This window comes from Mytilus edulis, chromosome 7 (assembly GCF_963676685.1).
Source record: "Mytilus edulis chromosome 7, xbMytEdul2.2, whole genome shotgun sequence".
Taxonomy (NCBI): domain Eukaryota; kingdom Metazoa; phylum Mollusca; class Bivalvia; order Mytilida; family Mytilidae; genus Mytilus; species Mytilus edulis.
This window is the reverse complement of record NC_092350.1, coordinates 86675055-86692233: the sequence shown is the minus strand read 5'-3', so window position 1 is coordinate 86692233 and position 17179 is coordinate 86675055. Positions and strand designations below refer to the sequence as shown.

The 17179-nt window shown below is 34.6% G+C and overlaps 1 protein-coding gene across 1 annotated transcript in view; it reads left to right on the top strand.

The window, feature by feature from the left end:
• The first annotated feature begins 854 nt into the window (after positions 1 to 854).
• Positions 855 to 17179, top strand: part of LOC139483473 (fibronectin type 3 and ankyrin repeat domains 1 protein-like) — a 28602-nt gene continuing 12277 nt past the window's right edge. The window contains exons 1-5 of the mRNA XM_071267495.1: positions 855 to 872; positions 1119 to 1235; positions 12134 to 12232; positions 13028 to 13126; positions 13926 to 14027. Coding sequence (XP_071123596.1) covers positions 855 to 872; positions 1119 to 1235; positions 12134 to 12232; positions 13028 to 13126; positions 13926 to 14027 — 435 coding nt within the window. The remainder of the gene's footprint in view (positions 873 to 1118; positions 1236 to 12133; positions 12233 to 13027; positions 13127 to 13925; positions 14028 to 17179) is intronic.

The window sequence follows — 17179 nt, the reverse complement described above, 5'->3', positions numbered from 1 at the left end:
TACCATGTATACTGTCTGTATGTCTGTGTGCCATTCAGTGTAACAGCTGGACAACTATTGTTTCTGGTGGTTTAACATGTTAAAGGGGAGATAATCAAATTAACTTACTTCTATATACCATGTATACTGTCTGTATGTCTGTGTGCCATTCAGTGTAACAGCTGGACACATATTGTTTCTGGTGGTCTAACATGTTAAAGGGGAGATAATCAAATAAACTTACTTCTATAAACCATGTATACTGTCTGTATGTCTGTGTGCCATTCAGTGTAACAGCTGGACACATATTGTTTCTGGTGGTCTAACATGTTAAAGGGGAGATAATCAAATAAACTTACTTCTATATACCATGTATAGTGTCTGTATGTCTGTGTGCCATTCAGTGTAACAGCTGGACAAATATTGTTTCTGGTGGTCTAACATGTTAAAGGGGAGATAATCAAATAAACTTACTTCTATATACCATGTATACTGTCTGTATGTCTGTGTGCCATTCAGTGTAACAGCTGGACACATATTGTTTCTGGTGGTCTAACATGTTAAAGGGGAGATAATCAAATAAACTTACTTCAATATACTGTCTATATGTCCATGTACCTTGTCGTTGTAACAACTGGACAGATATTGTTTATGGTAAACCAAAGTTTACATGTTAAAGGGGAGGTAATACAATCAACTGTCTTTAGTAAACTTATGTCTGTATGCCTTGTCAGCCCTTTACTTCTTGGCAGATGATGGATACATTAACCTTTACATAAAAAAAGTATGGCCTAAATCAATGGTTAAAATATTAGTCAAAGTTTTATAATCTAATATATTTAAAATGTGTTTTTTTTCTTTTTTGGCAGGATATAATGGAAGATTGGAATAAGGTAAGATTTTCTTCTTAAAGTTAGAAAGTCTTGGTCAGTTGTTGTCACTGGATTTGAAAAGTAAACTGTAAAAGTGGACATCATAAGCAGAATAACTCAGACTATAACAAAAGTAGTTTGTTAATATGTTAAATAAAAACACATGTCACTATAATTACCAATGTACTTACTTAAATTTGAATTATTACATGTATCATACATTATTATGTGCAGGAGAAAAATGCTTAAGCTTTGTTTTACTTACAGAAACTTTGTACAGCTGCTGAGGAGGGAAATCTTAAAGATGTGGAATTATCATTGCAGAATGGAGCTAATTTGGAATATGAAAATGTAAGTGAAGTAGAAATATTTGATCATGAAAAGGTATTTACTTATGACAGTACACATAAGGTCAATCATATATAAATCACCCTTGTTTGTTATGAGTGATTCGTTGTTATACACGATGAATATTGGTTATTGCATGTATTTCTGTATTTTACAGAAGTAAGAAACTTTGTTTATTACATTTTTTAGCTCACCTGGCCCGAAGGGCCAAGTGAGCTTTTCTCATCACTTGGCGTCCGGCGTCCGTCGTCGTCGTCGTCCGTCGTCGTTAACGTTTAGAAAAATCTTCTCCTCTGAAACTACTGGGCCAAATGAAACCAAACTTGGCCACAATCATCATTGGGGTATCTAGTTTAAAAAAATGTGTGGCGTGACCCGCCAAACAAAACAAGATGGCCGCCATGGCTTAAAATAGAACATAGGGGTAAAATGCAGTTTTTGGCTTATAACTCAAAAACCAAAGCATTTAGAGCAAATCTGACATGGGGTAATATTGTTTATCAGGTCAAGATCTATTTGCCCTGAAATTTTCAGATGAATCAGACAACCAGTTGTTGGGTTGCTGCCTCTGAATTAGTAATTTTAGGTAAATTTTGCTGTTTTTGGTTATTATCTTGAATATTATTATAGATAGAGATAAACTGTAAACAGCAATAATGTTCAACAAAGTAAGATTTACAAATAAGTCAGCATGACCAAAATGGTCATTTGACCCCTTTGGAAGTTATTGCCCTTTAAAGTCAATTATTAACCATTTTTCGTAAATTTCATATATCTTTTACAAAAATCTTCTCCTCTGAAACTGTTGGGCCAACTTAATCCAACTTGGCCACAATCATCTTTTGGGTATCTAGTTTAAAAAATGTGTGGCGTGACCCGCCAAACCAACCAAGATGGCCCCCATGGCTAAAAATAGAACATGGGGTAAAACACAGTTTTTGGCTTATAACTCAAAAACCAAAGCATTTAGAGCAAATCTGGCTTGGGGTTAATTTGTTTTTCAGGTCAAGATCTATCTGCCCTGAAATTTTCAGATGAATCAGACAACCAGTTGTTGGGTTGCTGCCCCTGAATTGGTAATTTTAGGTAAATTTTGCTGTTTTTGGTTATTATCTTGAATATTATTATAGATAGAGATAAACTGTAAACAGCAATAATGTTCAGCAAATTAAGATTTACAAATGAGTCAACATGACCAAAATGGTCAGTTGACCCCTTTAGAAGTAATTGCCCTTTAAAGTCAATTTATAACCATTTTTCGTAAATTTTATAAATCTTTTACAAAAATCTTCTCCTCTGAAACTGTTGGGACAACTTAATCCAAACTTGGCCACAATTATCTTTGGGGTAACTAGTTTACAAAATGTGTGGCGTGACCCGCCAAACCAACCAAGATGGCCGCCATGGCTAAAAATAGAACATGGGGTAAAACACAGTTTTTGGCTTATAACTCAAAAACCGAAGCATTTAGAGCAAATCTGACACGGTGAAAAATTGTTTATCAGGTCAAGTCCTATCTGCCCTGAAATTTGCAGATGAATCAGAGAACCCATTGTTGGGTTGCTGTCCCTGAATTGGTAATTTTAAGAAAATTTTGCTGTTTTTGGTTATTATCTTGAATATTATTATAGATAGAGTTAATCTGTAAACAGCAAAAATGTTCAGCAAAGAAAGATTTACAAATAAGTCAACATGACCAAAATGGTCAATTGATCCCCTAAGGAGTTATTGTCCTTTATAGTCAATTTCTAACAATTTTCATAAAATTTGTAAACTTTTACTACCGGTTACATTTTCCACAGAAACTACTGGGCCAAGTTCATTATAGATAGTGATAATTGTAAGCAGCAAGTATGTTCAGTAAAGTAAGATGTACAAACATATCACCATCACCAAAACACAATTTTGTCATGAATCCATCTGCTTCCTTTGTTTAATATTCACATAGACCAAGGTGAGCGACACAGGCTCTTTAGAGCCTCTAGTTTTATACATGTGTAAATTAGACTTGGTTTTCCCATTTGAAAGGTTTTATACTAGTAATTTTTTGGGGCCCTTTATAGCTTGTCTTTCGGTGTGAGCCAAGGCTTCGTGTTGAAGACCGTACCTTGACCTATAATGGTTTACTTTTATAAATTGTGACTTGGATGGATAGTTGTTTCATTGGCACTCATACCACATCTTCCTATATCTATTTACATAACAACAACACACTTAACTTCTGTTTTTACACAAAATATTAGAAATTTATTACCAAAACATGGATGTATACCACACCTGTCAACTAGAGAAAATAGTGGATAAAATACCAAGGAGGCAATCAAATTACATATTAAGTAGAAGTAGAATAAAATGGCAGAACAAAAATATTAAAAAGACAAAACAACAATTCCTAAAACACTTCACATGGTACCAAGAAGAGACATGATATATGTCATTACACTTTTATGTTATTGGGTTACTGTCTCAAAGCTTCAAAATAAGATACAGTCAAATCTAATTAACATGATTAAGTTGAAGTTGAAGGGACTGGACAAAAGTATTTGACTTATCTGAGGTAAGAATCATCCAAGTTTGAATGTGTCGTCATCAATTTAGATTGCATGAAATATAGTATGAACATGACATGTGACACCTGATTATACAACATTCATGCATCACTCCTGTACTGAACATGACATGTGAAATGTGACATATGATCATACACCATTCATTTACCACTCCTGTACTGAGCATGACATGTGATACCTGATTATACAACATTCATGTACCACTCCTGTACTGAACATGACATGTGACACCTGATTATACAACATTCATGCAACAATCCTGTACTGAACATGACATGTGACATCTGATCACACAACATTCATTGACCACTTATGTACTGAACATGACATGTGACACCTGATCATACAACATTCATTTACCACTCTTGTAGTGAACATGACATGTGACACCTGATCATACAACATTCATTTACCACTCCTGTATTGAACATAACATGTGACATCTGATCATACAACATTCATTGACCTCTTCTGCACTGAACATGATATGTCACATCTGATCTTACCACATACATTAACCACTCCTGTACTGAACAACATATATTTACCACTTCTGTACTGAACATGACATGTGACACCTGATCATACAACATTCATCTACCTCCCTGTACTGAACATGACATGTGACACGTGATCAAACAACATTCATCTACCTCCCTGTACTGAACATGACATGCGACATCTGATCATACTACATTCATTTACTACTCCTGTACTGAACATGACATGTGACACGTGATCAAACAACATTCATCAGACTTATCATCATCTACCTCCCTGTACTGAACATGACATGTGACACTGGATCATACAACATGCATTTACCACTCATGTACTGAACATGACAAGTGACACCTGATCATACAACATTCATTTACCATTCCTGTACTGAACATGACATGTGACACCTGATCATACAACATGCATTTACTACTCCAGTACTGAACATGACATGTGACACTTGATCATACTCCAATCATTTACCTCCCTGTACTGAACATGACATGTGACACGTGATCAAACAACAGTCATCTACCTCCCTGTACTGAACATGACATGTGACATCTGATTATACAATATTCATTTACCTTTTCTGTACTAAACATGACATGTGACACCTGATCATAAAATATTCATTCACCACTCCTGTACTGAACATGACATGTGACACTTGTCATACAACATTCATTTGCAACTTCTGTGCTGAACATGACATGTGACACCTGATCACACAACATTCATCTACCTCCCTGTACTGAACATGACATGTGGCACGTGATCAAACAACATTCATCTACCTCCCTATACTGAACATGACATGTGATATCTGATCATACAATATTCATTTACCACTTCTGTACTAAACATGACATGTGACACATGATCATACAACATTCATCTACCTCCCTATTCTGAACATGACATGTGACACATGATCATACAACATTCATCTACCTCCCTATTCTGAACATGACATGTGACACATGATCATACAACATTCATCTACCTCCCTGTACTGAACATGACATGTGACATCTGATCATACAATATTCATTTACCACTTCTGTACTAAACATGACATGTGACACATGATCATACAACATTCATCTACCTCCCTGTACTGAACATGACATGTGACACCCGATCATACAATATTCATCTACCTCCCTGTACTGAACATGACATGTGACATCTGATCATACAATATTCATTTACCACTTCTGTACTGAACATGACATGTGACACCTGATCATAAAACATTCATCTACCTCCCTGTACTGAACATGACATGTGACATCTGATAATACAATATTCATTTACCACTTCTGTACTAAACATGACATGTGACACATGATCATACAACATTCATCTACCTCCCTGTACTGAACATGACATGTGACACTTGATCATACAACATTCATCTACCTCCCTGTACTGAACATCACATGTGACATCTGATCATACAATATTCATTTACCACTTCTGTACTAAACATAACATGTGACACATTATCATACAACATTCATCTACCTCCCTGTACTGAACATGACATGTGACACCTGATCATACAACATTCATCTTCCTCCCTGTACTGAACATGACATGTGACATCTGATCATACTACATTCATTTACTACTCAGGTACTGCACATGATATGTGACACTTGATCATACTACAATCATTTACCACTCCTGTACTGAACATGGCAAGTGACACCTGATCATTCAACATTCATTTACCACTCCTGTAGTGAACATGACATATGACACGTGATCATTCAACATTCATCTACCATTCCTGTACTGAACATGACATGTGACACCTGATCACACTGAACATGATATGTCACATCTGATCTTACCACATACATTAACCACTCCTGTACTGAACAACATATATTTACCACTTCTGTACTGAACATGACATGTGACACCTGATCATACAACATTCATCTACCTCCCTGTACTGAACATGACATGTGACACGTGATCAAACAACATTCATCTACCTTCCTGTACTGAACATGACATGCGACATCTGATCATACTACATTCATTTACTACTCCTGTACTGAACATGACATGTGACACGTGATCAAACAACATTCATCAGACTTATCATCATCTACCTCCCTGTACTGAACATGACATGTGACACTGGATCATACAACATGCATTTACCACTCATGTACTGAACATGACAAGTGACACCTGATCATACAACATTCATTTACCATTCCTGTACTGAACATGACATGTGACACCTGATCATACAACATGCATTTACTACTCCAGTACTGAACATGACATGTGACACGTGATCAAACAACAGTCATCTACCTCCCTGTACTGAACATGACATGTGACATCTGATTATACAATATTCATTTACCTTTTCTGTACTAAACATGACATGTGACACCTGATCATAAAATATTCATTCACCACTCCTGTACTGAACATGACATGTGACACTTGTCATACAACATTCATTTGCAACTTCTGTGCTGAACATGACATGTGACACCTGATCACACAACATTCATCTACCTCCCTGTACTGAACATAACATGTGACACGTGATCAAACAACATTCATCTACCTCCCTGTACTGAACATGACATGTGATATCTGATCATACAATATTCATTTACCACTTCTGTACTAAACATGACATGTGACACATGATCATACAACATTCATCTACCTCCCTGTACTGAACATGACATGTGACACCCGATCATACAGTATTCATTTACCTCCCTGTACTGAACATGACATGTGACATCTGATCATACAATATTCATTTACCACTTCTGTACTGAACATGACATGTGACACCTGATCATAAAACATTCATCTACCTCCCTGTACTGAACATGACATGTGACATCTGATCATACAATATTCATTTACCACTTCTGTACTAAACATGACATGTGACACATGATCATACAACATTCATCTACCTCCCTGTACTGAACATGACATGTGACACTTGATCATACAACATTCATCTACCTCCCTGTACTGAACATCACATGTGACATCTGATCATACAATATTCATTTACCACTTCTGTACTAAACATAACATGTGACACATTATCATACAACATTCATCTACCTCCCTGTACTGAACATGACATGTGACACCTGATCATACAACATTCATCTTCCGCCCTGTACTGAACATGACATGTGACATCTGATCATACTACATTCATTTACTACTCAGGTACTGCACATGATATGTGACACTTGATCATACTACAATCATTTATCACTCCTGTACTGAACATGGCAAGTGACACCTGATCATTCAACATTCATTTACCACTCCTGTACTGAACATGACATGTGACACGTGATCATACAACATTCATCTACCTCCCTGTACTGAACATGACATGTGACATCTGATCATACTACATTCCTTTACTACTCATGTACTGAACATGACAAGTGACCCCTTATTATACAATATTCATTTACCACTTCTGTACTTAACATGACATGTGACACCTGATCATAAAACATTCATCTACCTCCCTGTACTGAACATGACATGTGACATTTGATCATACTACATTCATTTACTACTCCAGTACTGAACATGGCAAGTGACACCTGATCATTCAACATTCATTTACCACTCCTGTACTGAACATGACATATGACACGTGATCATTCAACATTCATCTACCATTCCTGTACTGAACATGACATGTGACACCTGATCATTCAACATTCATTTACCACTCATGTACTGAACATGACAAGTGACACCTGATCATTCAACATTCATTTACCATTCATGTACTGAACATGACAAGTGACACCTGATCATACAACATTAATTTACCATTCTTGTACTGAACATGACATGTGACACCTGATCATACAACATTCATCTACCTCCCTGTCATGAACATGACATGTGACACTTGATCATACTGCAATCATTTACCTCTCCTGTACTAAACATGACATGTGACACCTGATCATATAATATTCATTCTCCACACCTGTACTGAACATGACATGTGACATCACATTATACAACATTCATTTGCCACTTCTGTACTGAACATGACATGTGACAACTGTCATACTATATTCATTTAACACTCCTGTATTGAACATGACATGTGACACCTGATCGTACTACATTCATTTACCACTCCTGTATTGAACATGACATGACACCTGATAACTTATCATATAACAATCATTTACTACTGTACTGAACATGACATGTGACACCTGGTCATACTACATTCATTTACCACTCCAGTACTGAATATGCCATGTGACATCTGATCATACTACATTCATTTACTACTCAGGTACTGCACATGATATGTGACACTTGATCATACTACAATCATTTACCACTCCTGTACTGAACATGGCAAGTGACACCTGATCATTCAACATTCATTTACCACTCCTGTACTGAACATGACATATGACACGTGATCATACAACATTTATCTACCTCCCTGTACTGAACATGACATGTGACATCTGATCATACTACATTCCTTTACTACTCCTGTACTGAACATGACAAGTGACCCCTTATCATACAATATTCATTTACCACTTCTGTACTAAACATGACATGTGACACCTGATCATAAAACATTCATCTACCTCCCTGTACTGAACATGACATGTGACATTTGATCATACTACATTCATTTACTACTCCAGTACTGAACATGGCAAGTGACACCTGATCATTCAACATTCATTTACCACTCCTGCACTGAACATGACATGTGACACGTGATCATTCAACATTCATCTACCATTCCTGTACTATACATGACATGTGACACCTGCTCATTCAGCATTCATATACCACTCATGTACTGAACATGGCAAGTGACACCTGATCATTCAACATTCATTTACCACTCCTGCACTGAACATGACATGTGACACGTGATCATTCAACATTCATCTACCATTCCTGTACTATACATGACATGTGACACCTGATCATTCAGCATTCATATACCACTCATGTACTGAACACGACAAGTGACACCTGATCATTCAACATTCATTTACCACGCATGTACTATACATGACAAGTGACACCTGATCATACTGCAATCATTTACCTCTCCTGTACTAAACATGACATGTGACACCTGATCATGTAACATTCGTTTGCCACTTCTGTACTAAACATGACATGTGACACCTGTCATACAACATTCATTTGCCACTTCTGTACTGAACATGACATGTGACACCTGTCATACTATACTAATTTACCACTCCTGTATTGAACATTACATTTGACACCTGATCGTACTACATTCATTTACCACTCCTGTATTGAACATGACACCTGATAACGTATCATATAACAATCATTTACTACTGTACTGAACATGACATGTGACACCTGGTCATACTACATTCATTTACCACTCCAGTACTGAATATGCCATGTGAGGCCATGTGACATCTGATCATACAACATTGATTCACCCCTTCTGTACTGAACATGACAAGTGACACCTGATCATACATCATTCATCCACCACTTCTCTACTGAACATGGCATGTGACATCTGATCTTACAACATTCATTTACCACTCCTGTACTAAGCATGACGTGTCACATGGTCATACATCATTCATCTACCACTTATTTACTAAACAAGACATGTGACACCTGATCATACAATATGCATTTACCACTCCTGTACTGAACATGGCATGTGACACATGATCACACAACATGCATTTACTACTCCTGTATTAAACATGACATGTGACACTGCATCATACAACTTTCATGTAACATAACAATGACACACCTATAATATTATACTCAGTATCAACGTGTAACATAGCAAAGACACTTGGACACTCACACCGAAATGTGACATAGAAATGTTATTCTTATTCCCCATACCTGACTTATGACATTACATTGACATTTTTATACTAAACACCAGCATGTGATATAGCAATGATACTATAATACTTAGCACCAACATGCGACATAGCAATGACACTTGCAAATTCAACCCAACATGTGCCATAACAATGGAACTCTTTTACTCAACACCAACATGTGACCTTGGCATGGCACTCTTATACTCAACACCAACATGTGACATAGCAATGACGATCTTCTACTCAACACCATCATGTGACCTAGACATGACACTCTTTTACTCAACACCAACATAAGACATATCACTGAAACTCTTTTACTTAACACCATCATTTGACCTAGTCATGACACTATTTTACTCAACATCAAGTTGTGACATAGCAACGAAACTCTTACACTCAGCACCAACAGGTGGCATAGCCATGACACTCGTATACTCAACCCAATCATGTGACAAAGCCATGACACACTTAAACTCAACACCAACATTTGACATAGCAATAACACTCTTATACTGTAAACTAACTTATTTTCGTGGATACTGTATTTCGCGATTAGGCCTTTCTAGTACATTTCGCTGCGATTTAATTACGAGATTCTCAAATTTACTTGATGTAGTTAAATATGGAAAAATCCCAAGTTTAGATATTCACAACAATTTAAATTTGCGTAATTTGTCTACTCGCGAAAGTCGCGAAAACAAATCGCTCATGAAAATTAGTTGGTTTACAGTATACGAAATACTAACCAGAAAACATGTGACAAAGCAATGTCATTCTTATACTCAACAGCAACATGTAACATAGCAATGATACTCTTATACTCAACACCAACATATGACAACAATGACACTCTTATACTCAACACCAATATGTGACCTAGCCATTACACTGTTTTACTCAACATAAACAAGTGACATAGCAATGACACTATTATAATCAACACCAACAAGTTAAATGACCATATCACACTTATGGGCAATGCAAACTTAATATTTTACTCAAAACAAACATGGCTTTTTGCAGAATTTCACTTATACTCAACACAAACATACGCCATTGCTATATTACCCTTATACTCAACACAACATACATCATATACAACAGCACACATGATATGAAGCAACTGTTATAAACCAAACAAACATTTTACATGGAAATACCACAGAATTCTTTCTATGCTTTGATCGGTATTCTGAATCAACACAAAATACTGGTATCCAGACAGGTTTCATGGACATTAAATATTTGTTGGAATTATATAAAGTGGGTTCTCATTTTATTCATAACACAGAGCGGAATCAGATAGTAAAGGTTTTATTTTGTTTCCTGACGAAAAATTATTTCGTTAACATTTGATTTTAATGAGAAGTTGATGAGAACAAGTTGTGTTAACATCTTTAGTCAGATAATGTTAATTCTACAGATCTTACTATTGTAAAACATCTTTTAAAAATAACAAATACTTGACAGAATTATATAAAGTGGGGTCTTATTTTTCTTGTCTCTTCGTACTGAATCAGAAAATATAACACGTTTTAATGTTTCTTGAAAAAAAGTTTATTTTTTAACTTTGATCATTCTACTTAATCATTGTTAATCCAACAGATTTAATGGACAACAAATATTTGTAAGAATTATATAAAGTGGGGTCTTATTTTAATTGTCTTGTCCAGCTGAGTCCATTGATATAAATATTGTTTACGTTTCTTGACAATTTTTTTTTTTAACCTGACAGTTCTGATGGAAGTTCTGACATCTCACAATAAAACATGTTGTTTATTTGTTGTTTATGTAGAATATAAATACAAGTGTGACTGGTCATTTTATTCAGTTTTGACCACTGATTCATGTGATATATATTTTGTTTATATTTATTACACAACATTGTCCAGTTTATGACACAAGTTTTAATGTCTGTTAAATGTTGATATTACAGTGGGGAAGGACACCATTAATGTATGCCGCTATGGAAGGACACCTGGAGGTAGTGATGTACCTGGTCACTCACGGCAGTCAGTTAGACGCTACAGACGGGGTAATGATAGATATAATGACCTTACTCTGACCAAACACCACTTTATACAGAATCTACACAAAATAATGTTGTTAATCAGACAGGTTTAATGGACAACAAATATTTGTTAGTATTATATAAAGTGGGGTCTAATTTTATTCGTAACACAGAACTTAATCAGATAGTAAAGGTTTTATTTTGTTTCTTGACAAAAAATTATTTTGTTAACATTTGATTTTAATGAGAAGTTGATGAGAACAAGTTGTGTTAACATCTTTAGTCAGATAATGTTAATTCTACAGATCTAATGTAAAACATCTTTTAAAAATAACAAATACTTGACAGAATTATATAAAGTGGGGTCTTATTTTTCTTGTCTCTTCGTACTGAATCAAAAAATATAACTTGTTTTAAATTTTCTTGAAAAAAGTTTTTTTTTTCATTTTTGATCATTCTTCTTAATCATATCATTAATCAGACAGATTTAATGGACAACAAATATTTGTAAGAATTATATAAAGTGGGGTCTTATTTTAATTGTCCTGTCCAGCTGAGTCCATTGATATAAATATTGTTTATTTTTCTTGAAAAAAACTTATGTTTTTAACCTGACAGTTCTGATGGAAGTTCTGACATCTTACAATAAAACATGTTGTTTATTTGTTGTTTATGTAGAATATAAATACAAGTGTGACTGGTCATTTTATTCAGTTTTGAACACTGATTCATGTGATATATATTTTGTTTATATTTATTACACAACATTGTCCAGTTTATGACACAAGTTTTGATGTCTGTTATATGTTGATATTACAGCATGGACAGACACCATTAATGTTGGCCGCTGAGAGAGGACACCTGGAGGTCGTGATGTACCTTGTTACTCACGGCAGTCAGTTAGAGGCCACAGACCATGTAATGATAGATATAATGACCTTACTCTGACCAAACACAACTTTATACAGAATCTACACAAAATAATGTTGTTAATCAGACAGGTTTAATGGACAACAAATATTTGTTAGAATTATATAAAGTGGGGTCTAATTTTATTCGTAACACAGAACAGAATCAGATAGTAAAGGTTTTATTTTGTTTCCTGACAAAAAGTTATTTTGTAAACATCTGATTTTAATGAGAAGTTGATGAGAACAAGTTGTGTTAACATCTTTAGTCAGATAATGTAAATTCTACAGATCTAATGTAAAACATCTTTTAAAAATAACAAATACTTGACAGAATTATATAAAGTGGGGTCTTATTTTTCTTGTCTCTTCGTACTGAATCAGAAAATATAACTCGTTTTAATGTTTCTTGAATTTTTTTTTTTTTTTTTTTTTTTTAACTTTGATCATTCTACTAAATCATTGTTAATCAGACAGATTTAATGGACAACAAATATTTGACAGAATATATAAAGTGAGGTCTCATTTTGATTGTCTTGTCCAGCTGAGTCCATTGATATAAATATTGTTTGTGTTTCTTGATAAAAGTTATTTTTTTAACCTGACAGTTCTGATGGAAGTTCTGACATCTCACAATAAAACATGTTGTTTATTTGTTGTTAATGTAGAAAATAAATACAAGTGTGGCTGGTCATTTTATTCAGTTTTGACCACTGATTGATGTGATATATATTTTGTTTATATTTATTACACAACATTGTCCAGTTTATGACACAAGTTTTGATGTCTGGTATATGTTGATATTACAGATTGGATGGACACCATTAATGTTGGCCGCTTGGGAAGGACAGCTGGAGGTGGTGATGTTCCTTGTCACTCACGGCAGTCAGTTAGAGGCCAGAGACACCTTGGTAATGATAGATATAATCACCTTACTCTGACCAAAAATCATTTTATACAGAATCTACACAAAATCATGTTGTTAATCAGACAGATTTAATGGACAACAAATATTTGTTAGAATTATATAAAGTGGGGTCTCATTTTATTCGTAACACAGAACTGAATCAGATAGTAAAGGTTTTATTTTGTTTCCTGACGAACAATTATTTTGTTAACATCTGATTTTAATGAGAAGTTGATGAGAACAAGTTGTGTTAACATCTTTAGTCAGATAATGTTAATTCTACAGATCTAATGTAAAACATCTTTTAAAATAACAAATACTTGACAGAATTATATAAAGTGGGGTCTTATTTTTCTTGTCTCTTCGTACTGAATCAGAAAATATTACTCGTTTAAATGTTTCTTGAAAAAAGTTTTTTTTTAAATTTTGATCATTCTTCTGAATCATTGTTAATCAGACAGATTTAATGGACAACAAATATTTGACATAATTATATAAAGTGGGGTCTTATTTTTCCTGTCTCTGTAATGAATCAGAAAATATAACTTGTTTTTATGTTTCCTGAAAAGGTTTTTTTTTCAACTTTGATCTTTCTACTGAATCATTGTTAATCAGACGGGTTTAATGGAGACCTAATACTTGACAGAACTATATAAAGTGGGGGTCTTATTTTTCTTGTGTCTTCGTACTGAATCAGAAATTATAACTTGTTTAAATGTTTCTTGAAAGATTTTTTTTTTTCAACTTTGATTATTCTACAGAATCAACATATAATCATGTTGTTAATCAGACATGTTAAGGCGAAGTAATATAAGTACTCAATGGAATTTTTTTAAATTTTAGATGTGGATTCTGCTAGTAAAAATACATCAGAATATAGAATAAAAAAAGGGGGTAACCGTTTTCGTTTTCCAGATACAAGCTGTTGAAACTAATAGCATTATTAGCCAGAAATACAAAGGATGTATAGTAGAAATCATAAAAAACGGCAGATATTTTTATTAGTCTAATAATTATTAATCAAATATAGAGTTGTCCAGATTAGAACAGAACAATTCTATACATATTTGAAAAAAATCATTATAAAATTGGGATCGCTTCTTTTTATTCTCACCATTTCCGGCGCTATTCGAGGTATTGTGTATACAACCCATTCTATTTGTCAAGTTCACACACGTGCACGTGATTCTACAATTTTACTTTAAAATATCCTTTCCAGATAGCTTGCTTTTTAGCTCACCTGTCCCGAAGGGACAAGTGAGCTTATGCCATCACTTGGCGTCCGTCGTCGTCCGTCGTCTGTCGTCGTAAACTATTTCAAGAATCTTCTCCTCTGAAACTACTGGGCCAAATACTTTCAAACTTTAACTGAATATTCCTTAGGGTATGTAATTTATAAATTGTATCCGAAGTTTTGATCTATCAACAAACATGGTCGCCATTGCTAAAAATAGAACATAGGGGTCAAATGCAGTTTTTGGCTTATAACTCAAAAACCAAAGCATTTAGAGCAAATCTGACATGGGTTAATATTGTTTATCAGGTCAAGATCTATCTGCCCTGAAATTTTCAGATGAATCAGACAACCCGTTGTTGGGTTGCTGCCCCTGAATTGGTAATCTTAAGGAAATTTTGCTGTTTTTGGTTATTATCTTGAATATTATTATAGATAGAGATAAACTGTAAACAGCAATAATGTTCAGCAAAGTAAGATTTACAAATAAGTCAACATGACGGAAATGGTCAGTTGACTCCTTTAGGAGTAATCACCCTTTATAGTCAATTTTTAACCATTTTTCGTAAATCTTAGTAATCTTTTACAAAAGTCTTCTCCTCTGAAACTACTGGGCCAAATACTTCCAAACTTTATCTGAATGTTCCTTAGGGTATCTAGTTTGTAAATTGTTTCCGAAGTTATGATCTATCAACAAACATGGTCGCCATTGCTAAAAATAGAACATAGGGGTTAAATGCAGTTTTTGGCTTATAACTCAAAAACCAAAGCATTTAGAGCAAATCTGACAATGGTAACATTGTTTATCAGGTCAAGATCTATCTGCCCTGAAATTTTCAGATGAATCAGACAACCTGTTGTTGGGTTGCTGCCCCTGAATTGGTAATTTTAAGGAAATTTTGCTGTTTTTGGTTATTATCTTGAATATTATTATAGATAGAGATAAACTGTAAACAGGAATAATGTTCAGCAAAGTAAGATTTACAAATAAGTCATCATGACGGAAATGGTCAGTTGACCCCTTTAGGAGTTATTGCCCTTTATAGTCAATTTTTAACCATTTTTCGTAAATCTTAGTAATCTTTTACAAAAATCTTCTCCTCTGAAACTACTGGGCCAAATACTTCCAAACTTTAACTGAATGTTCCTTTGGGTATTTAGTTTGTAAATTGTATCCAAAGTTGTGATCTATCAACAAACATGGTCGCCATTGCTAAAAATAGAACATAGGGGTCAAATGCAATTGTTGGCTTATAACTCAAAAACCAAAGCATTTAGAGCAAATCTGACATGGTAACATTGTTTATCAGGTCAAGATCTATCTGCCCTGAAATTTTCAGATGAATCAGACAACCTGTTGTTGGGTTGCTGCCCCTGAATTGGTAATTTTAAGGAAATTTTGCTGTTTTTGGTTATTATCTTGAATATTATTATAGATAGAAATAAACTGTAAACAGGAATAATGTTCAGCAAAGTAAGATTTACAAATAAGTCATCATGACGGAAATGGTCAGTTAACCCCTTTAGGAGTTATTGCCCTTTATAGTCAATTTTTAACCATTTTTCGTAAATCTTAGTAATCTTTTACAAAAATCTTCTCCTCTGAAACTACTGGGCCAAATACTTCCAAACTTTAACTGAATGTTCCTTAGGGTATTTAGTTTGTAAATTGTATCCAAAGTTGTGATCTATCAACAAACATGGTCGCCATTGCTAAAAATAGAACATAGGGGTCAAATGCAGTTTTTGGCTCATAACTCAAAAACCAAAGCATTTAGAGCAAATCTGACAGGGATAATATTGTTTATCAGGTCAAGATCTATCTGCCCTGAAATTTTCAGATGAATCAGACAACCTGTTGTTGGGTTACTGCCCCTGAATTGGTAATTTTAAAGAAATTTTGCTGTTTTTGGTTATTATCT